At 37.8% G+C, this 25,000-nt stretch overlaps 1 protein-coding gene across 3 annotated transcripts in view; it reads left to right on the forward strand.

The window, feature by feature from the left end:
* Positions 1-25,000, forward strand: part of rapgef6 (Rap guanine nucleotide exchange factor (GEF) 6) — a 185,733-nt gene that overhangs the window by 14,723 nt on the left and 146,010 nt on the right. For all 3 annotated transcript variants that reach the window (XM_081390392.1, XM_081390393.1, XM_081390391.1), the window contains exons 2-4: positions 15,150-15,220; positions 16,057-16,113; positions 17,729-17,812. In XM_081390392.1, coding sequence (XP_081246518.1) covers positions 15,150-15,220; positions 16,057-16,113; positions 17,729-17,812 — 212 coding nt within the window. The remainder of the gene's footprint in view (positions 1-15,149; positions 15,221-16,056; positions 16,114-17,728; positions 17,813-25,000) is intronic.

The following is a 25,000-nucleotide window of genomic DNA, read 5'->3' on the forward strand; positions in this document are numbered from 1 at the left end:
CATAATATTTCTCAAAAACTGCAAGATTGTGTGTGGAGAACTTTTTCCTAAGGTATCTCTATATATTTCTGATATTAAATATGTGGAACGAAACCCTATTTCTAGGCCTCTTTTAGGCTACTGACAGCGGCCTATCTCTCTCTCCTCACACACACACACACTAACCTGACCCCTAAACCTATCCATCTCTCTCTCTCTCTCTCTCTCTCTCTCTCTCTCTCTCTCTCTCTCTCTCTCTCTCTCTCTCTCTCTCTCTCTCTCTCTCTCTCTCTCTCTCTCTCTCTCTCTCTCTCTCTCTCTCTCTCTCTCTCTCTCTCACACACACACACACACACACACACACACACACACACACACACACACACACACACACACACACTAACCCGACCCCTAACCTTTACGGGTGTTAATCGAGCTTGATCGCCGCTATCAGATGAAGATGCGCTGCTTACGTCCTCCTCTGTTTACATGTGCGTAGTGATATTGGCTTGATTTCGGCTGTGACCTACTTACATTTTCGATGCTGATTGGTTGAAAATCTAGCTCAACCGTTTTAGACGTCTCAATACGCAGTCAATATAGTGCGCCAATAAATACACTTTTCTCATTAACTGCAGGATAATGCGTGGAGAACTTTTTGCTTGGATACCTTTTATTAACGTTGAACATATTGAGCAAAAGAAAAAGTAGTGCCCCGTTTGTCGGAACGAAACTGAACGATACAGCTCACGTACAGCGGCCTAATACATCAAATATGGGTTTATTTGGAGTGGGAGAGATGAGGAGCTGCAGTGTGTGTGTGTGTGTGTGTGTGTGGCAATCTTAGCAATGCATGCATGAAACCACTTTTAGCTACAGTACATTTTAATGCAATCATTAATTCAGTTTTTTATTTAGCTGTATGTAAGCAGCACAATGCAGTGTTAATGTGCAAACTGTGTATTTACAGTGTTTGAAGTGTCTGACATTAATAAATACTCTTATTAGGAATAAAACGGCCTGGTTTTGAGCTGTGTTAGCTGTAGCTGAAGAGTTACGCCCCGTTCACACCGCCAGCGACACAAAGCCACACGATCCCATTCATTTCAATGGAGCGCTAGCGACTTCTGGCGACACGAGCGACAGGGACCGTGGGCGACAGGATGTGGGCGTGCCAAGCGACACGAGACACGCGACAAAAGTTCAGAAATTTCAACTTCATGCAAATGAGAAGCGATTTGCGTGAGTGACAACCAATAGGAAAGAAGCCTTTCAGTGGAGCTCAGCTGTCACCGTCTCGAGTGCAGGCAGTTCGAGAGTTCGAGGGCGATTTCACTGCTTTATATGATTTGACTGTAACCACACACATGGATATAATAAAATGATGCATGGGAAAGAAACTAGGGATGGGACGATTACCGGTTTTACTATAAACCACGATAAAATGTACTGACGGTTAGTATTATCGTTCAAATTTTAATTATCATTAAAACCGTGTTTGATTATCGCGATTTTAAAGGACAAGTTCGGTATTTTACACATAAAGCCCTGTTTACAGATCGTTTCTGATGAAATAGAACGGTTAAGATTAAACTTTTGACAGATGCTGCTGTTGCGAGAATTTTAGGTTTATTTCGCTTCCCACCCCCCCTCAAGAATGGTAGTCTATGTGCACTGGAACAATCCTTCCTAAAACGCATTAAACTTTCATTTAAAAAGAGATGAAACTCACCGAGTGGTCAGGGGTGTTCACTGATATGCTCACACAAAAATCGCTGCAAAAGATGCTTTCCAACTGGTGTTTTACCATTGTTGTAAAACTGTGGATCTATTTTTCCAAACGTCTCACACCCGTAGATTCTTCCGTTGAGAGCTTTAATAATAGACACTCCAGCCCAGTTGGTGGCGATAATGCACATTTGCCAATTGCAAGCAAACCACTGGCATTTCACTGAATACACAGAAGAAGCAGAAGAAGAAGTGGCGGAGTAATACCGTACCCCACACAGCTCTTTCAATACAAGTCAATGGAGTTGGACAAAAACTATGATAAAACCAGTTGGAAAGCATCTTTTGCAGCGATTTTTGTATGAGCATATCAGTGAACACCCCTGACCACTCGGTGAGTTTCATCTCTTTTTAAATGAAAGTTTAATGCGTTTTAGGAAGGATTGTTCCAGTGCACATAGACTACCATTCTTGAGGGGGGGTGGGAAAGCGAAATAAACCTAAAATTCTCGCGACAGCAGCATCTGTCAAAAGTTTAATCATAACCGTTCTATTTTATCAGAAACGATCTGTAAACAGGGCTTTATGTGTAAAATACCGAACTTGTCCTTTAATAACTCACTGTAAATCCTGTCCAGCCCAGCAACAGTCTAACACAGACATAGCGGAAGGCAGTGACCGTGCTCGGGAGATTTTTCCCTTTTAAGAGGACCAAATCTGAGGTGTGGTCATATTTTGGCTTTTACAAAAGTCCTGAGTGAAACTTAATCGAGAATGGTCAATACAATAGGGGAGAAACGCATTCCATCTGCCGAGTCGTCTTGTGTGACCATCACCTGGGAAAATAATTGGGCACAAAATGTTGTTTTGAGTTGAAATATTTTATCTCACTCACTTGAAATAAACGTGAAGCTTCCGTGAAGAAAAGTTCGCAGCAAGTGGCTTTGAGCCAAAGACGAACAATCAAGTTCAAACAAGACTATCATTGTAGGTAGGCTACACTTATTACACCGATTTATTTATTTATTTATTATTTTTTTTAACACACAATTACGGGGACATCCCATATTGAAATGGGTTTAATGTTTTAAATCTTACCTGTTTATAAATCCATTTTGTACAGCGTACAAAACAATCGTCCAAAAACGGAGACGCAAGACGGCAAGTTGTATTTGAATGAAACGAGAGAGCGATACATGTGAGAGCGATACCGTTGCGATACATGTGCGCCGTTATAATGCGTTGCTATTGACGACGGTCATTATAAGGAAGGAAATGCCACAGAATATAATCTTGCTTAAAAAAAGTGCATAGAGCTGCTGTTTTATTTGTTTTTTGTTGATTTTCAAGTATTAAACTGTTTTTAGTGTGAGCATCAGTTCTTTTTGAACACTTTCATCTCGTTTTAACAAAACCGTGATAATATTGATAATCACGATAATTTTGGTCACTATAATCGTGATATGAAATTTTAATACCGTCCCATCCCTAAAAGAAACTGTGGACAGTCTGAGTGAGTTTAATACACACATTTATAGTTCGAGTGTTGTAGTTTTATGATGCAAGTTTAGCACTGCTGCAGTTCATTTTACAGTTTCCCCTGCATTATGTTTACTATTAGTATTAGAGACAAGAAAATTGATTATTTGTCAAATTCGAATGACGTTTAGGTAATTTATTGACAGTACCTATAAGTGAGTTTAATTGTTGATTGATCGATCGTTAATCTAGTAAATTATTTAATCCACTGAACACTGCTGTGGTAATATAACAACACTCTCCCAACAGCATACTGTTTATTTTGAGCCTAACTCCTAGTCAAATTAAAATGATATAGTTGTAAATATCACTTGTGATGGTTAGATATGGCCAGACGTGCAGTCTACAAATAACATTAGAGTTACGAACGCCCACAAGCGACTTCACAGTACAGAGACTAGCGACATACAGAGAGAAAGTCGCTGGCGGTGTGAACGAGGCTTAAGGCCTACTACACTACTGTATATTAATATTGGTCATTATGGTGGTGCTTGGAGAGCCACATATTTTCTGAGGTGGTACTTGGTGTAAAAAGTCTGAGAACCTCTGGTCTATAGTGACTAATTAAAGGAACTGGTCAGATTAAAGTATGCAGATCAGTTCCAGTGGGCTATTATTATTATTATTGCCCCTGACTGGAAATGCTCATTTCTGCCCCTGGTGTCAGTGGGATCTTTCTAATGTCCTTATCTCGCCTAAATGTTTGCTCACTCTACGTGTTCGTGTTTTTACAGTGAGGTAATTCTGTTGCGCGTGTGTTTACACACAGCACAAGGAAGCTTGATTTCAACCTTGAATTGAATTTACAAAATAAACAAACAGCAAATAAACAAATTACCAGCAAAAAATACAAATAAATATAAAATAAAGAGTGCTTTGAGGTTAAACAGTCTTCAGGTACATGACTACTACAGAAATTGAATAAATCGAATTTTTCATTGTATAAATTAAATCCAGATTAATTATTCTCGCTGTTTTGTTGTGTGATTAACATTAATGACAGACGGCATCAGGAATATTAGGCCGCTGTCACTTTAAGAGTGAATGCGCGGATCCAATATACTGATACACACGTGTTTTCTTCCTCAGCTGTTTCTGTTCTCTCGAGACCTCACCGACTGTGTTTATGTGAATACTCGCCAAGACCGGCTTTTTGACGTACTTTTGTGTGTTTCTGACCGTCTAAGCTCAATAATCTGTGGAAAGCACTCAGTTTGGCATCCATGAGCTGTTTGAGAGACAGCTTTATGTGTGTGCGAAAGAAATCTCTCAGAAATGAATGCTTTAAACCTCTTGAATGTTTAAATTTCCAAGGTGTGCACATGATAAACTTTAGTGACGATGCAACACTGGTCCGGCGAGTGATAGTCCGTCCTGAACCGCGACTGAACGTCTTGTATTGCAGCGAGCACAGACGACGTGATCGAGGCCTGTAAAATGACACTGTGTTGAACTACAATGCCTCTCTAGGTCAGGAATGTCCATAAGCTGTGCTGGTAAAGGACAAGACGGACTTGAATGAGGTCAAACCTGAAATGTTAGTTTTGCACTGTTTTGATCTGGAGGAATGCCGGGAATGTGGGCATCTGCCTTTATTGATCCCTTGTGCAGTGAACCGTTCACCAGTTCCAGTTTCATCACCAGTGAAATATAAAGCCATTCTTGACAGTATTACTAGTTAGTAAGGTAGTTGTTAAGGCGAGACACGGCAGGCAAAAACTGTTTTTTTTTTTTTTTACTGGTCAATTTTGAGATTTTGGGATATTTGTCTTCAATAACACGTCTTCTTTCAGACTGTGGTGAAAAAAAGTCCCAAATACACATTTAGGTCTTTATTTTACTACACTTTGTCTGTTTGCGTCTGTAGATTTCGCGTAAATTCAACAAAAGTTGTCATTGTAAATTCTCCCGCCGATCCGCGATCTCTGTCTGCTCTCTGTCATCACACACACCGCTGGAAAGCTCTCTCTCCTGTACAATCCTGTCGGATCCAAATATGGTCATTTCCTTTTTATCAGCAACCAATCGCGAAAGTTTTCTCAAAATGACTTTTCTCTAATTCTCCAAGTCCGAAATCTCCACTTCAGTAGCACCTATACACCAAACTCTCCAGTCTTGTACCTAGTTATATTATGAAGACATTTACAGAGGGATTTGTAAATACATTATTCCTAGCCTGATTTATATAACATTTTATTCCAAAAAACATGGCGAAAATAATTTTTTTAAGGCTATTGACTGTATATTCTGATTTACAGGAAAACAGAAGTAGATATCCATAAATCCCTCTGTACTTTTTTTTCCCATCTAATATGTGAACACAATGAAAATATTTTTTAACCTGGCTTTATCCAATACTCAGATTTAGTTTTTTAAATATATGCAAATTAGCACATTTAATAAGATATTGCCTAATTTGCATATTTAAACATTAAATTACAGAAAACTTGTAATATATTTTTTTTCTCATCTTAATGTAGGTAATCAACTGTGAAAGTTTAATGGTGATATCTGCTAGTTAAAATTTTTACCCTATTCACTTGTAGTGTCTCGCCTTAAGTTGCAATAATATGCAGCGATTCTTGACAGTTAAAATGTTGGAAAACTACTCTATGCTGTTGAACACATCTGGTGCTCTTCGCGTGTCGGTCAAAAATTACAGAATTTTTTTTTTGGTCAATGAAATTAATGTACAGTAGTATATTTCAGTTTGATAATGTTTTTTATGTAATATTTGGTATTTTTAGGGGATTTTTTTAAATACTAAATTACCTGGAAATGTAATTTCCAACTTAAACTGTGGTAAATCTTGAATGCTTTAGAGCGACAGACTGAAGTTTGATCTCTTTTTCAACGACGACACTTGGTAGATTATTGCTGAAGTGAAAAAAGTTGTAAAAAGTGAACTTAAAAAAAGGAACAGAATTTTACGTGTATTGTTATGAGAAATGCACAAAAATACTATTTAAATTTTTTAGATGAAATATATATTTTCAAAATCTCGTTTTACTCTAAAACTGCAAGAAAATCAAAAGCCATAAACATAAACAAGTTGTGTTACAAATTTGAGCCTGATATCTCCAGAAATGATCTTTCAGTGAGAGTGTGTTCGGCTGCAGTACCGAACGCTTCCACTAGAGCAGGGGTTCCCAACCTTTCCAGCATATTCATAAAAAAAATTCCAGGGACCAGTTGTCAATTTTAATGCCTCAATTTTAAGATGCATCGTTTGGAACATATCACTGTGTAAAACAGTAACAGATCATTTATTTGCATATAATGAACTAGGTGGCAACAAAGGCTAATTGTATGAATATGCCAATCTTTTTAAACTTTCAGACCGGTTCACAAAATGTTTCCCTTTTCTCCCATACAATTAGGTCTACTCAAAAGCAACCCACAAAACACTCACTCACTAGCAGGTGGCAGTAATGGCAAATTGTATGAAAATACCAGTCCATTTCACCTGAAAAATCTCTCCAGAACCACTAAAGACAATCACTTCAACAGCAACTTAGTGTTTCCACTCACCAACAGGTGACAACAAAGGCTAATTGTATGAAAATAAGAGCCAGTTTCAACAGTCAGACAGTTTCAGAATACAATAGCAAACACAGTGATTTCAGCCAATCATTTTTAAAAGTATAAAATTAGAGATTAAGCTTCAACCTTTAACAAAAAATACCAGACCAGACCAATGAGAACAAAACTATTTTAATGTGAGCATGAACTGCTTGATATTACTATTTGTAGCTGTGCACAAGACAAGCTGTTCCTCCTGTTCCTGGGCATCCATAAAACACATGCATCCAAAACAATGCACACAAATTCCATGATACAATAAAACAAAATTTAAAAAGGTCTGCTTCACAAATATGAACGAAAACCAGCTTACAGTTTTTCACCAAGTCAAGTCAATTTGTATAGCGCTTTTCACAAAACAAATTGTTAGGGGTGCACCGATCCGATATTAGGATCGGATATCGGCCGCGATACTGATAAAATAGCTGGATCGGGGATCGGAAAAAATAACAGATCCACGGGCCGATCCAGGTTTTTTTTTTTTTTTTTTTTTCGTCGCAGCAGAACCTACGTCATTCATCAGCTTCACGCGTGTCGCATGCTAGAAGCAACATGGAGCGAGCCAGAGGCCGTTTCTCAATACCGAGTACGCAAACTTCGGACTTGCGTCCTCCTTGGTAGTTCGGACTTGCCAAGTTCGACTCAGGAGAACGAACTCCCGAGGACGAGAGGACGCGAGTCCGGTTATTCTGCAAATGGAACAGCAGCGTTCTTGATCGCGTCACTCAGCTCGCTCTGGCTACTCCGGTAATCTCTTTATGTATATTTTAGCCGAAAATAAAATGAAGTATGTTATACAACACCACTCTGCCTCTTTTCATTTAAAAAAAAAAAAACTTAAACATATTAATGGCCACATAAATGTGGTTCAGGCAAACGCGTACATTGATTATCTTTACTGCATATTAACAACACGAAATATAAAACACAGCCCTGCTTCTTTTTGTTTTCATTTTTAAAAATATGAAACATAATGATCATTAAAACTGACATTTAAATTTGCCATTGATTAAGTGAGCATTCACAGGTCATGTTTGTGATGGACATTACAATGTTTGGTTATTATTATTTGTATGTGTGATCAAGTTGTTGTTCGACCAACTTTTTATTTTTTTATTCTCAGGTTCAGCTGCTATGTTGCATTTTAAATTCCTGTTGCAGGACTTTGCACTTTATATTTTTACATGTTTACAATTTTTGGAAACACAGTTTTTTTGTTTCCACCGCTACATTTTATTTTGATTTTTTTTACCATTTATTTAAAGAAGTTTGATTATATTCTATTTTCGATTTGAATGCACAATTGTTTTTTAAATAAATAAGAATACAACACATTACATACATCTGTTATTTTGTCTTAGTTATGTTTAGTTAGTAAAGTCTGGTGCCTTTAGTCTCTTCAAGGAAGGTATAAGGTGGAAGGTATACAGTTTATTATTAATTCAACTATAGTATCGGATCGGTATCGGGTATCGACAGATACACAAAGCCCAGGCATCGGTATCGGTATCGGGACTGAAAAAGTCGGATCGGTGCACCCCTACAAATTGTATCAAAGCAGCTTCACAGTATTAATTTAAAATAATACAACAAGGTTTGTTTCTTGTGGAATTTATTGATTGATAAAATTAAACTAATATTCCCAAAATATCCCCAATTGAGCAAGCCAAAAAAAATAACATACAACGGATTCAGCGTGTGATACAATCGCCTGTTGTCGTAAAACCATACCTAATATATGAGGTATCGTATTTACGATTGAAGCTTGACTTTTTTTCCTCTCTCTCGCTATTTTCGAGTTGGTCATCGCCTTTCCTTCTACCGGAACTGTCCGCGATGAAATTAGCCATTGAAGTTTGCTGAGGCCCGCTCATCTCTCCACTGACTTCTCTCTCACTTCAGGTGCACCGCGCTTTTTTGCAGTCCGTTCAGATGTTCAGATACGACGCGCTGCTTAGCAATCGCAAGGCGCTCAAAGAAACACATTTTAATCTATTTATTGTTTATGTTTTGGATTAAATAACACGACGTCATAGCACTTAAAAAAGACAATTATTATTATTATTATTATTATTATTAAAAAAAAAAAAGAAAAAAGAAAAATTTTTCTGGGAATATTTCAAGGCCCGGTACTAACGGGTCCACGGACCGGCACCGGTCCGGGGACAGGGGGTTGGGAATCACTGCACTAGAGGAAACTCGTCTCCCATTCATTTCCAATGCGCTCATGTTTGACGGCGAGGAGCACAAGTGTGACTATTCTTTTCAGGACCATTCAACCTGTTCGAATCATGTCCATTATTTTTGTGTGTGTGTGTGTGTTCACACAACAAGTGCCAAAACCTTTACCAAGTTTCGTACCATTCCAATGAAGAATAATAATAAAAAAAAAAATACAAAACAGAATTTTTTTTTATTGGGCCGAAGAGCACCAGAGGGTTGATGGGGCCCAAATCCGGTGTGGGAAACACATGATTGCTCCAGATACTCGCTCAAGGGTTTTTAGTGCAATCAAACACAGTTCAAAATCGTTCAAGAAAGAATCGCGATGCATTGCTGGATCATTTTTTTCCCACTTATCTCCGCTAAAAGCATGAATGTGCAATGTGATGTGTCTCTCTACTGTGATGAGACTAAAGCAAAACTGCATACATGACAGCGCGTACACTGGCTGTTATAAATAAGCCCAGAATGATACAGATGTGCATTCAGTTTCTGACATCCTTCAACAGGACAAATGGAAGAATAAGAAAAATGCTCGCTTTGACTCGTCCGGCTTGAACAACATGTTTCCCAGCAAGATCCCAGTGTCAGGAACAAGTGTATGGTTCACTTTAAACCCCCTCTGTGCAGAGTGAGGAGTCTCTAAACAACACTGATCCAACCGTTGTGCTGAGACACGTGTGTGTGTGTGTGTGTGTGTGTGTGAAAGACTTCTTCAGAGGCGCATTGACAGTTCTCTGACTCATGACTGTAACTCTTGTGTGATTCAGGCTTCAGGGCTCTTGTGAAATCTCCCGATCAGTCATAGAGAGGTTAATGACGAGCTCCAGTCGAGGACGGCATCATTCACACGTGTCAGATCACTAGAGTGAGGATTGCTGGATTATCATGAGATGGTAATCGTTCTGTTGTTTTCAGTGAGAGATGTGAGGAAAAGTAAAGATCATGTTCCATGAAGATATTTTGTACATTTCCTACCTTAAATAATATATCAAAAATGTATTTTTGTGAGTGGATGCAACACAAGCGCGAACATAAATGGACAACTTTAAATGCTATTTTCTCAATATTTAGATATTTTTGCACCCTCAGATTCCAGATTTTCAAATAGTTGTTCAACTTTAATTTCCTGGTGATGAACCTGATCCTGATCCGAGCGTTTCCTGCTGCGGTGTGTTGTGGGAACCCGACAAGTCGAAGCTTGTAGCGAGTGTGTGATTTGCATGGCTGTTCCCCGTGCCCTTCAGTGCTGTTCCTGCGGCCCGCGGCTCACCGAAGCCTTCGCTCAGCGCTTCTGAAGCGCTTTCTGTTCTGTTGACCACATCCACTGAGGAGGCGTTAACCCACAAACTGCTGAAAGTGTTCATTTTAAAGTGTTCTTAATAGAGGTGCACCATGATCGATTGGTATATTGGTATTTGTATTGGTGCACCAGAGATTCTCTGATTAATTGCTGTGTTTCTCCTTGTCAGGCGATCATAAACTCATAAGCAGTGTGTGTGTGTTTGTCATGCCACTCTATTTTAACATCGATTTTGGGCTTGTTTTAATTGTGATCATTGCTGTAAGTAAAGATATGGCTTATTTTATCACTTTATTCTACTTATCACATAAACCGAATTATAATTTGAAATTACCACAGATCATGATTAAAATGAGCCATAAAACAACGTAACACACTTGAAAGTAGGGATGTGACTGTGAGGAAACTTTCCCACCGGGTTAATCGACGTGTGACAACACTGGTAATGAATGCCCCGAATTAGTGCCAATTTGGGGCGACAGTTGCTTGAACGATGGGTTTATTATTATTCTTAATGAAAAACACAACTTGAGAAACAACTAATCCTTTGCAGGTTCTCTAGCATTGAGTTTAATTCCAGAATATTGCCAAAAAGGCGCTTTTACATTTAGATTTGAAGCCGAATCTTCCGCCATCGTCTCGTCAGTCAACTCCTCGCTCCTGTGATGAATGAGATCTGACTCCGGCTCACGCTGAATTTAGCAGATACGTTCAGTTTTTTAATGTCGTGTCTGTTCTCTAACTGAATTAAATTATATTTATTGCTATAAAAAATCTAAGCGATGGTGTGGGCGGTGCCGCGGTGGGAAAGTGATGTAACCGGTGTTGCGCCTGAACACTGTGTGAAACCAGTAACACAGACCATCGCATCAAGCCTAGTTGAAAGATGTTAAAATAATCCTCACAGAGAAACATGAGATGCTAATCTGGTTAAACACAGCCCGTCTGATGGTTTTCACACACAAATACTCATTTACCTTGTGAATGAATTAGTTGAAACCTTTCCAATATTATGACACATGACTATCCAGTCTCTGTTCTTCCTATTATGATTATTATGATTGTGCGCGCAGACACGTATTATACACAATTTAAAGGTGACATATTATGCCCCTTTTCACAAGATGTAATATAACTCTATGGTGTCCCCAGAATGTGTGTGTGAAATTACAGCTCAAAATACCAGATCATTTATTAGAGCTTGTCAAATTTGCCCCTTTTTGGGTGTGAGCAAAAACACACCTTTTTTGTGTGTGTGTGTGTCTCTTTAAATGCAAATGAGCTGCTGCTCCCCGCCCCCTTTACAGAAGAGGGCGGAGCCTTTACAGTTCGTGTTTCGGATACTCCAGCAACAACAAAATTGGAGAATCTCACACAGCCAAAATATGTTCTTCAGCCTTAACGTGTTCAGAACCGGAGTCAGACACTAGCCGCGTTTCCATTACAGATGTGCGCAAATATTTCGCGATATTTTCTAAATGCCGATAAAAAAACTATTGCGAAATGAGGGCGTTTCCATTAACCGATGTTATGCGACTGAAACTTAATTTTTTCCTCTCGCGACAAGTCATTGCAATAATTATGCTGACAGATGTTTGTAGGTTTACATATATCTCAGCCACCGCACTAACCGTCATTATTAATGGAAGGAGACATGGGCGTTTCATCCAATCATTAACGGCAAGGAAAGGCTGTTATACTGAGAGCGGCTCATATGAGGAGCTTCTGGGTGTTTCTCCCTCAAATCTGCTTCAAGATCTTGATTGTGGCATTTCTTAGAGGTTTAGAGTCCAGTATTCCTGTAATTATTTCGTCTTTTATGAGTTTAATGAAGAACTCTGTCTCGTATTCTGTCCAATCACACCTCATCATCTACGTCAGGTGACTGTAAGGGTGCAAAAAATGTTTCCAGTGCAGTTTTGAGAAATATTTCTTTTTTGAATTGCCTGAAAAACCCCCTCATGCGAGCGTAAAAATAGTTTTTTGGCGATTTATGGGAGTTTTTGCGTAATTGTCATGTTTCAATTGGGCGCATTTTCAATTCGCAATTTCAATTTGCGCAATTTGAAGGGTAATGGAAACGCAGCTACTGATGGAGAAAGCAAGTGGACGCTTCTGAATGGTTAGTGGATACATTTATTGACTAGCATGTACCGTCATGCTAATCTAAAAATCTTTCAGAAACAACTTTGCCTGTGCACACACACACACACACACACACACACACACACACACGCACACACACGCACACACACGCACACACACGCACACACACACACACACACACACACACACACACACACACACACACACACACACACACACACATGTCTGGTTTACTATCTTTGTGGGGACTCTCCATAGACTTAATGGTTTTTATACTGTACAAACTGTATATTCTATCTCCTTACACTAACCCTACCCCTAAACCTACCCATCACACACAACTTTCTGCATTTTTACATTTCCAAAAAAACTCATTCTGTATGATTTATAAGCTTGTTTACCCAAGGGGACCTCTATTTAGGTCCCCACTGTGACACGAGTCCCCATGAGTCTGTGTGCATTCAGGTTGAAGTCCCCACCGGTGTAGAAAAACATGTCCACACACACACACACACACACACACACACACACACACACACACACACACACACACACACACACACACACACACACACACACACACACACAGAGAGAGTGTTTCTGAGATTAAGTGGGTCTTGAGGCAAAAGTGCCCCAAACTGAAGATATGCACCCAGCGAGACTGAATCTGTTACGACACAGGATTACAGTGAGACGTCGATTACAGCATTATATTTTGATCTGCTCACGTTGCATCAAAATTTTCTATTTGCGTGAAGAAAATGAGATTCATTATGCAGCTGGGTCGATTATAATGGTTAAAGCTGAAGTATCAGTCGAGCTCTACGTAAGTGTTTTAAGGAGTAAATGAATGCAATTATAGTGTGTTGTTTTCTGCTGAGATGTGTGTTTGCTCGTCTCTGAGTGGATGTTGTGTAGAGGAGAACAGCGGCGGCTCTGTTCAGTCATGAGTTGATGAAGCGTTGTCAAAATAAAGTCATAACCCCATGCTGCACTTTTAAACTCACATCCACAAAGCTGGGACACGAGCGCTAGGCTAGTTAGCTGTGGTGTTGATATAGTGAGTTCAGCCTCTGGGTCGGGTATCGTCTGAATTTTAACGATTCTGATTTCGATTCTTCTTCTTATTAAATTCCTAAATTAAGATAAACAACAACAACAACTTAGATATCATTCACATTTAGTCTTATTGCAAAACATTTAATTGTATCTGAATATCATGAACAAAATCAACAGGCTAAAGAACACTTACACAAGGAACGCTTGCCTGTGGTTTAAAAACACCATAGAAAAACAACTAGCCGAATATAAACTTCTGTCATTATTAAAGACAAGTAAACAAATAGAAAATAGTAAAATAGAACAAATAAAAAATAAGCACTCACAACAAATAGACACAACTAAACAAAGATGCAATTGAAATAAACAGTGTTTTAAGATTTTCAGGTACAGAAACTAATCAAATGTAAAATAACACTGCAGTTTATAAATAAAATACATTACAAATATAGTTGCAAAAGTTATTCAGTCAAGAACGAGTGAATTTTCTGTCTTTTGTTGTTTGATTAGTGTTATTATAGAGACGACATCAGGAAATGAAAACAGTCTAAAGTTTAAAGTCATATTGAAATACTCACAAAGGAATCGATTAGAGGAATCAATTAGAGGAATCGAAATTTTGATTTGATAGCAAGTATCCGATTCCAGAATTCCCAACCCTAGATCTCGCAGAGCATATCTAGTCTGCTTTCTTAATTCAGTGCTTTGTAGAGCTGGACATCGACACACATTTCATGATTTGATTTTGATTCTAAAGGGTTTGTGCCGAACATCACATGATATATAAAAGGAATATAACACGTTTCTTGCTGTGATTTTCCAGTTTTGTTTCCAGTTTGAGTCACATCGAAACTTTAGCGTTTAAGAAGGCAATCAAGAAGGAATCAAATATGATATTTCACTGTACAAAGTTGAAACCTGAGTACTGATAAGAGTTTTAAAATGAAGAAGAGATTAATAAATCAGTACAACCTGATGTGATTTATTTTATTTGGTCAAAAGCATTTAGTTTGCATTTGAAAAGATGTATTTCATTAGTGTATATATATATATATATATCTGCCTGTAGAATCATGATCATAACCACATTAAATACACATTATGCAGAATATTCTTGATCTAAAATAAAGTCTTTAATTATAATCTAGGAATACGACTCTTTTCTCCATTGGGTGTCTGTTTTCCAGAGTTAATTCGTTGTGCAGTTACAGATGGAGATGGGAAATTGAAGAGGATGTAAACACCAATTAAAGGACATTTTAATGTAGATAGAAATGTATGCTAATATACAGATGTTTATATAGTTTCACCTTCAATAACTGCACCACATCTTCAGCCTGTTGCTTAATAATTAGTGGTTTGCATAATTTACAACAAAACACCAAGATGGGAAACTATAAGCAGAGCCCGATGAATTCCCACTGGAGCAGATTCAATGCTATCTACTGGTTTCCAGTGTGTAAGAATGATCTTCACAACAGAACTATTAATGTTTCGAGTAAAATGCACTAAAATCATTTTTGGTACAGGCACACTTTAAACACCAGTCGCTATCGGCCAATCACAGTGTGAACAGATCTTTAGTCCTGAGTGATGCTGATCAGATGTGTGTGTGTGTGTGTGTGTGTAGGACCTGAACACCATCTACGCTCACCTGTACCACATGGACGTGCTGTCTCACCTCAGAGAACACCAGCTCAGGTGAGACTCCGCAGAACACACACAATATTTGTGTGAAATATTATGTACAAAAACAGTGAAATATTATTACAATGTAAATCAGCTGTTTTCTATGTGAATATATTGTAAAGTGTATTTCTTTGATGAAGAGAAAGCATTTATTTGGAATGGAAAGCTTTTGTATGTTTGCACGTCATCCCTAGTGAAAAATATAGGCTATATACTAAAATGTATTTTAAATACATTTATTTTGTGCTAAATAAACTAAAAATACATATTTATGTACTTGAATACCCTTCAGTTGTACTAAACTGGTATACTTCAAGTCTGCTGAATTGTACTAAACTAATTTTGTACTTTAATTGTGCTGAGGTCCAACTAAAGATGTATTTAAGTGTACTTGATTGTGTTAAAGTGGAACTATTGCAAGTATACTTTAGGTACACTTTAAATATCTTGCATATAAAGACTGATACTATACAGAATTCATACTATCCTTACTAATAGTGATATTAAAACACATTTTAGGCTTAATATTAAGATGTGCATTGTGCATTAAAGAAATACTCCAAATAAAGTTTTATTATAATTATAATTTATAATCAGTAAGTCTTAAGTCATATGTCAATAAATATGTTAATGGATTTGAAGTATACTTAGTATGAAATACATGTATTTTAAATAGATTTTGGTATATATATATATATATATATATATATATATATATATTTTTTTTTTTTTTTTTTTTACTTGGGATTTAAAAAAACGTGTCCTTGCTGAATAAAAGTATTAATTTCTTAAGAAAAGACAAACACTTTTCCACTGTGTGTGTGTGTGTGTGTGTGTGTGTGTCACAGGTCCATGTGCATGACGGCTAGATATGAGCGCTATGATGCAAACCACGTTCTCTTCTAGTAAGTATATCTCTGCATGTTATGACAAGTTATGACGGATGTATCGCTTTTATTTCCTTTTTCTTATTTCCTAACTATATCATGAACTAGATTATAGTTATATACACAGATATGATTGTCAAATACATGTAAGTGAATGTGTTTTCTCGTTTAAACACCTTTATAATGATCGTGTTAGTCAATCTATAACATGTAAATTCATCCATTTCTCCCAAAATACATAAATGTAGAATACAGTAAACTATAGTTATCTACACAATGTATATCTGATATAAATAAAACAAGATATCAAATTATAACTGAAAGGATTAAACATCAGTGTGTTTTTAATAGGACTGCCCTCGACAATTTTTTGTAGTCATTTAATTAAGCGTTTAGTCGACTAATCGTGCGTTTATATTAATAAGCCATAAATCATATGAGCCTAATTGCCGATATAAAACACACAGCCTCATCAGAGCTCAAACGCACACACTGCGCTCCAGCAAACGTGATGATTATGAATGTGTCTGAAGGAGACCGTCTACACATTGTAAGTTATTGATGAAGTTTTGAGTGTTTTCGCTGCAGAGAGTGTGTGAACGATGCCGAGTCGTCCTCTCCGCCTATATGCACGCTTCATATGGATTATATCATCATAATCTGAGAATAGTTATTTTCCTCTTGAATTCATTTGTTTAAAAATAGACATTAACAAGTGATGCATGTATGTCACGCAGTACGAGCTCTCCACACAAACTGATTGCGTTACTTAGTTACTTTTTTAGAAAATGTTATGTTATGTTACTTTTGCGTCACTTTTTTTTCACCTGGCCTGGGCTTTTTATTTTATAACAAAAAAGTTTTATTTTTGGGCAAATGTAAAGACACTTTCAGTGAAATAATAATCCTCAGGCTGAAGGAAATGTAGATTCACGCGTGTCCTGTAGAGGGCGACACTCAAGCAAACCTGTCAGCCGTTCTGGGTCACAGAAGAACAGATGCAGGAGAAGAACGTTTAACACTTTCTTCACCAATATAAAAATCTATAGTAATTTTTGCTTATTTAATTTTTGTTTAACTGAATCATTGAAGGTCAGAAGCAAGTACGTTAGTCGATAAGTGAGATTAAATGCATAAAAATGTATGTTTTCTTTAAGATGTTCACATTATTCAGTTATTGGAGGTTTGCATATTATTCTGATTCACATTTCACTTTATTCATTTTGAGGAATATTGAATCTTTTTGTGTGCAAGTGAGATTAGTCAATGCTCACATTTAGTCTAGAACTACAATAACCATCACACACACACACACACACACACACACACACACGCCTCTGCACTTCGATTTGTCTCAACATGAGGACAGGAGAGCGGTCAGTCAATAAATGTGTTACTTATTTGAAAAAGTAACTCAGATATTTTATTGTAAGTTTTTAAAAGTAATGCGTGACTTCACTAGTTACTCGAGAAAGTAATCTGATTACATAACTCCAGTTACTTGTAATGAGTTACACACAACACTGTATAAAAGTGATACTAAAATAAGTCGTCATGTCGGGGGTCCTTCATATGACTGGGATGCATTGCGATGATGTCACGATGCTGATGTCATATCCTGTTTGTGTTCCAGCGCTGACAGCATCTCCGTGTGCTGGTTCGTCCTGCTCTCGGGATCAGTGCTGGTGAAGGAGCACATGTATCTGGCCCGATGCTGGTATGTACTGCGCTGTGTGTGTGTGTGTGTGTGTAGAGAAAGACTACACACCTGCGCACATATATATTCAAATGTGCGTATCTATAGTAGGGCTGTAATCACCCAGGCGATTAGTCGATTATTGGTCGACATGTTCTGGCTCGACAAATTCTGATTGGTCGATTTTTTGCCACGTTCATTTCATCAGGTGGAAAGCACTAATTGCTAATGGGGGTGTTTTCAGAGCACCCCTGTTTCACAGGTAACAGTCTGTCTTCAGAACACCCCCCTTGTTTTCACTTCTTTTGGATTAGCCCGACCCACTGGAGAAGAGAGACAGACTGAAGAAAGTAGGCTATAGAAGGTTTGCTGAATATGATTTATTTAATTGTGAGAGCGTTTAATTCATAGTCAGTCCTCTTCTACCATGTCAACAAAGACATCGGCAGTGTGGCAGCATTTCTTTAAAATAGAAAACGGGAAAAAAGTCGAATGCAAATTTGCGCTGTGCCCACAGTTTGTTTTAGTTTTGAGCCTATGCTTTACTTTTCAGTTATGCACTTTATTTCGTTTCTGCTCTTGATCTGGTTTGTTGAATAAACATTTTTTATTTTATTAAAGTGGACGTGCCTTTTGTGTTTAAGAGTAAAAGCTTTAAGTTAATAGTCTATTAGTGTCTCAGCTGCGAAGCTGAGCTCCTATGTTCAGCCTGAGTTATTAATACATATGACAAAAACAATTGTCTAAATTATGTTGCATATTCCTCGAAAGTTGACAACATAGTACTAGGCCTGTCGCGATAGTCCATAATTCGATTAATCGCACGATAAAAAAAAATGAGCTCGATAATTTTTCCGGCCGCGATAAAGAGACTGGATGACCACTCTCGCTCGGTTCTTTAGCGTATAGGAGGAGTGAACCCTCTTGTCAGTTGCATGGTCTTTGTGTGGGGAGGCGGCGCCGCAGCGCTTGTCAGTCACATGGTCTTTGTATGGGAAAGCGCCGGCGGGACTGTTTGCGGCGACTGCCGGGAGAGAGAGAAGACGCTAGTTGTGAGTTGCGACAGCGAGCCCGATCACATGAAAATGCGTATCTATACCACGAATGTTATTTCTCGTGTCATTTATACGCCAAAAATAGTTTTTGCATGCATATGATACACTCTTTATGGCGTGTAATACGCACGCACTCCTCACCCCTAATCCTAACCAAGTATTTTCAGTGCGTAGCATACACACGCAATAAAGTGCGTCTCCGTCTTCCCGACAGTACACAATCACTTGACAAAGTAACAGGAGTAACAGTGCAAAATTGTGCGAAATGGCTTGTTGAGGCTTTTTTTTATTTGTTTACAAAGGTCCTAACTGTCAGTTTTGCCTGTTATGGAATGTATCACTATTTAAGCCTAATGTCTAAAGCCTAATGTTTAATATTTTTTGAAGTGCAATTTTGTTTACATCCATTTTATTTATTAACAGACATTTATTTTGTTAACAGACACTTAAGCCGGTCGCACACCGGACGCGCAGCTCAGCGCCGCGCCGCGCCACGGTTTTTAAATTCGAACACATCATTCTCTATGAGAGTACACACACCGGCGGCGCCTTTCGGCGTCTGTCCACGGCGCCCAGCAACGGCTCAGGACCGTGTTCAAAATCCTGCCGCGCCATTTACATAGTTTTATATAAAATTTACATTTATGTGTCTCAAATCGTATATGGACTTAATCCTGTGCTGCAATATACATTTAGTTTTATATTTATTTACAGAAATCAGAAAATTGCTGATGTTATCGGATTTTCAGGTGACAGTTGTCCTAGACGTGGCGCGGCGCTGAGCTGCGCGTCCGGTGTGCGACCCGCTTGAGAGTCCATTGCTTTCATTGTTTTTGGTTGTTTTGTTCATTTTTTTTTTGGATATTTAAAATGTTTTCCGTTTTCAATGTATAATATTCTTTAGAAATAAAAGTTTATAGATCGTTGAAAAGGTGTACCTGCATTATTATGGCATTATAATTATATTAAATGAAAATGGTCTCAGAACGACAATATTATCGTTTATCGCGATAATTTCTTGGACAATTTATCGTCCAGCAAAATTTGTTATCGTGACAGGCCTACATAGTACTATTTTCGTAAATCATAGGCTCTGATATTGCGCAGGTGCACGTGATGCAGCGCTGTCAGCGTGTGTCAGACTCATGTCAGTGCAAAATAATTAACTTAGGTCAAAAACGATTTAATATACTGCAAATAGCCTACTAGTGTTTTATGTTTATTTATAATTCATTTAGGCGGACAACAAGGCTACCAAGTACTGCGCAGTTTATGAATTTAACGTTTTTTTTTCCCTAACGTCATTTTTAGTCGAAAATTTCAGGACTTCAGTCGACCAAGATTTTCTTTGGTTGATTACAGCCCTAATCTATAGACTAAACACGTAGTACGCATGTGCCGTCAGCGCTCTCACAGATTCACATTTTGAAGTTTACAGAGAGATGATAACGTTTTTTTTCCCCAAAAATAGTTTGCATTCTCGAGCACCGAACACTGTTGTTGTGCGGGTGAGCAGCCGGATTAAGGGTTTAGTGTTAGAGCGGTGTGTGTTAGCGGCCTCTAAGTTAATAGCTAATCATCTTTACAACAGAAGTGAATCAATTAAAAACTAACTTTATCTGGACAATAACTGTATTCTAGATCTGCTGTAAAGCCAGAACACTCTCTGTTACTGTAATCTTATCACTTTAAAGCTGCTGTGAAACTCTATATTGTGAAAGCGCTGTATAAATGAAGGAGACTTGACTTGTGGACAAATGAAATCATGCATATGATTATGTCATACAAGTGATGTGTGTGTGTGTGTGTGTGAGTTTAAAACATCAGGAGTTTCACTTCCTCAACATGCCTCTCATTTCTCTTTTCTCATTCCAGTATGAGACTTCCTAATTGTTCACAACAACAAAAGAAATCATGTTATCTAGTGCTAGATTTAGTAGAAACGGCCAACCAATCATCCGCCAACTACAGCTGGAAGCTCGCTCAGCCTATAAAGTTGCGTTTCTCTAGTCAGCGTTAGCATGTTAGTTTCTATGAGCATGCTGACTCTTAGCATGCTAACTCCGGCTGGAATAGGATCTATTTATTGAACTCGAGCTGTAATGCTTAAACACCACCTGTAAATGCTCGTGTGAGCTAAACAAGTCACTCCAACATGACAACACTGGAGCATTTATGCATATTTATGATTTAAAGGGGTCATGAAATGCAGTTTCAGACCAAAAAAGGTCCAATATTTGTGAAAATTATTGTTTTTTTTCACTCTCTGAAGAAAACACTCAATTTGAGGGGCGTTACCTTTGCAAAAGTGGAAATAAAAGGCCAGTGCTGTGATTGGCTGACGTCATTTACAGCATGTCATGTGTTTTGATACTCGAGATGGCAAGCGTTGTGGTAACTCTGTGTGTGAGTCAGATCCCAGCAGAAGGAATCGAAACAGCTGGGTATGTACTGATTTTATTAGCATCTCTCACACAGCGATACGCTCGGCGTCTGAAGGGCAGACACCCCTGGTGAATAGGGAAAAATAATTAACTAATAGATATCAGCATGAAACTTCCCCAGGTGATTACTGACATTAAGACAAATATCTTTTGTATTACAAGTTTTTAGAATATTTATGTGTAAATATGCAGATTAGGTAGTATCTCATTAAATATGCGCTAATTTGCATATATTTCCAGAAGAGAAATCTGAACATTGGATAACGCCAGATTCAACATTCTTGTTTCATTTTGTTAACATATATGAGAGTAAAGGGTTTTTACAGAGGGGATTTTGGATATCTCTTTTTATCACTCCATTAATCTGAAAAAACTGTCAACAGGCATTACAAAAATCCATTTTCGCCCCGTTTTTAGGTATAAAATGTTGTATAAATCAGAATCGAAATGATATATGAACAAACCCCTTCTGTAAAAACTTAAGAATATAGATAGGAATACAACTGGAAAGTGTGGTGTGTGTAAGTGCTTCTGAAGTGGAGGTTTCTGGCTCAGAGTATGAGAAAAAATTTTTTTTTTGAGAAAACGGCCTTTATAATTGACATCAGCCAATGAGATCTCGCGTTTAGAGTTAAATGCCCCATTGTACTTTCACAATTGGTTGCTGATAAAAAGTATCACCATTCTCAGATTTCAAATCCAGGCTTTCATATTTTAAACTGTGGAGTTAGTTTGAGTTCTGAAACTTGCAGTATGTTTATATTGTTTATAAGTGTAAATGTAAAGGACATTTTGATTCTCCATTTCATGACTCCTTTAATGTTTTAATTTAATTTGTAAGGAACGTTTTCTTAATTCAGTTTGAATGAATTTCATATTTTGCCAGTATTTGGTGTGTGTGTGTGTGTGTGTGTGTGTGTGTGTGTGTGTGTGTGTGTGTGTGTGTGTGTGTGTGTGTGTTGGGGTGTGCTATATTGACAAAAAATTATAATCCATATTTTCTGGGATTTTATTGAGAACGATAATTGGACGATGTATTATGGGAATTTTTACCTTTTAAGGATTTTTCTAACCTAATTATATGTATGCATCATATTTTGTGTCAAATTCTTACATTTTATCAATAAATTAAATTCTATTAATAAGACACAGTAGGTCTGTTACCAATCAAATGAAATCAGTATCAACATAATTGATCTTTGCAGATCTGAGTGTGTTTAAGACTGTTTAATGCAGCTCAGAGGAACAAGAGTGTATTTAACCCATACTTACACATGCAGAAATAATGTTATGATGTCTTAAACATGAAATGTTGAATATTGATATTTGAAGTGATTAAAATCGTGAAAAGATACTGTGCGAAATTAAACCGCCAGTAGGTGGCAGCAAGTCACCATTAATGAGTGAGTCGTTGAGATTCAACCGATTCATTCAAACGGCTGATTCATTCAGGAACGAATCATTTGTCTGAATGAGTGAGTCATTGAATCATTCATTCAAACGATTCGTTTATTCAGTAATGAATCTAAGTCTAAGTGTTGCTCAGAGACGCAGAACAGTCCTGGGGTTTTGAACTATTTTGGTTGGCGAAAACAGGCAATATTGTGTCTAAAATGTAAGTCACTTAATATTAACTTTTTGTTTATTGAACTTCAATAACTCAATATCACATTTGTTTTAATGCTGATATCATGAGAAAAACTGCACTCTTCGTGTGATATTGATTAACTATATTAAATTATCTAAATATAAAAGACATAACCTTATCATGAATTTTGGGGACATTTTATCATTTTAATAGAGTAAATCACACAGTGTGCGCTCTGAATGCACAAGCGCACTAGTCTAATCTACTGGACTACACGGAGTGTGTGTGTGCACTCTCTGGGTGTGTGTGAGGGACATACTCGATAATGTCAGATCACACACATCGTTAAAACAACAATTACGATATTATCACAGACGATATATATTGTGTGTGTACTTGAAGTACAAAACGGATCAAAGACACCTAAGGAACCAAGAACAGAATGTATAATTTAGGGCTGCACAATATTGGAGAAAAATGCGATATGCGATAACTCATTAAACAATGCGATATTCGATACGATAATGCTAAAAGTGTGTAAAATAAACTTAGATTATCTTTAAATATATATTTTTTGTGACGAAAAAACTTCTGACAGTGAACAGCAGTGTTTTACTGTAGCGTAAAGGCCCTTTCACACTGGACGCGATTTTGACGCAGGAATAATGGGTTTATGTTGTGATCAGCTGTTTGTGTAATGAGCGCTTCAACACCGAACGCGAATGTGCTGCGGCGGAAAAACGACTTTTATTTTTTTCGCTTCGATGTCGATATTTTTTTTTACTTTTGCGGCGACAGAAAAGGCTTCAGCCAATCACACACTACAAGGACAAAGATATGAAAGACAATGTGTGGCGTAGCATTGCCAACCAACTCAGTTATCTCGACAGTCAAGTCAAGTCAAGTCAAGTTTATTTATATAGCGCTTTTCACAATACAGATTGTATCAAAGCAGCTTCACAGTATTAAATTAAAACAATACATCAATGTTTGTTTCTAGTGGAAAACGTCCACGTTTGGTAATGCTGATCAATAGTATTGTTGATTGATTAATTAAATTCAATATCCCCAAATATCCCCAACTGAGCAAGCCAAAGGCAACAGTGGCAAGGAACCGAAAAACTCCATCAGGTGACCTAATGGAGAAAAAAAAACCTTGGGAGAACCCAGGCTCAGTAGGGGGCCAGTTCTCCTCTGGCGTTTATAAACTAGAGGTGGGATTTAACTGTAGGATTAAAATATTATATGAATGCCTGGCTGAAGAGATGCGTCTTTAATCTAGTTTTAAACTGGGAGAGCGAGTCTGAGCAACGAACAGTATCAGGAAGGCTATTCCAGAGTTTTGGTGCTAAATGTGAAAATGCTCTCCCTCCTTTGGTGGATCTGGATATCCTAGGTGTGACCAAAAGCCTCGAATTTAGTGACCTTAAAGAGCGCGATGGATTATAGGGCGATAGAAGATCCGTTAAATAAACTGGAGCTAAGCCGTTTAGGGCTTTATAAGTCAGTAGCAATACCTTGTAATTAATACGGGACTTTATAGGTAACCAATGTAGTGATGATAAAATTGGTGTTATATGGTCAAACTTTCTTGATCTAGTAAGAACTCTAGCGGCGGCATTTTGGACTAACTGTAGCTTGTTTATTGAGGATGCAGGACAACCGGCTAATAACGCATTACAGTAATCTAGTCTCGAGGTCATGAATGCATGAACTAGCTTTTCTGCATCAGAGACAGATAGCATATTACGTAGCTAGCAATGTTTCTAAAGTGGGCAGTGAGTGTGCTGTGTGATAGTTTTAGTCGCTGTATAGTCCTGTGCTGTGTAGGCTAGCAGGCTAAACTACATTTGGGATAGAAAGCTAACACTATTATCATCAAAGATAGAGACAGAGACCGTGTTTACTTTGAACATGTAACAAAAAAAAACATGTAACTGCTTTTAGTATACTATACATTCTTTGTGTGATATCTACAGTTTCTAGTTGAATGATTTTAACTTGTTACTTCGTGTGTAACATGTAATGTGTATTGCCATTACAAAACGCACTGTGTTTAGTTGAAGACGCAAAAAAACTGTGGAGAAACCTCAAAGACACCTGTGTGAGAAAGGAGAGAGGA

Source organism: Scardinius erythrophthalmus (assembly GCF_964197995.2).
Source record: "Scardinius erythrophthalmus genome assembly, chromosome: 17".
Taxonomy (NCBI): Eukaryota; Metazoa; Chordata; class Actinopteri; order Cypriniformes; family Leuciscidae; genus Scardinius; species Scardinius erythrophthalmus.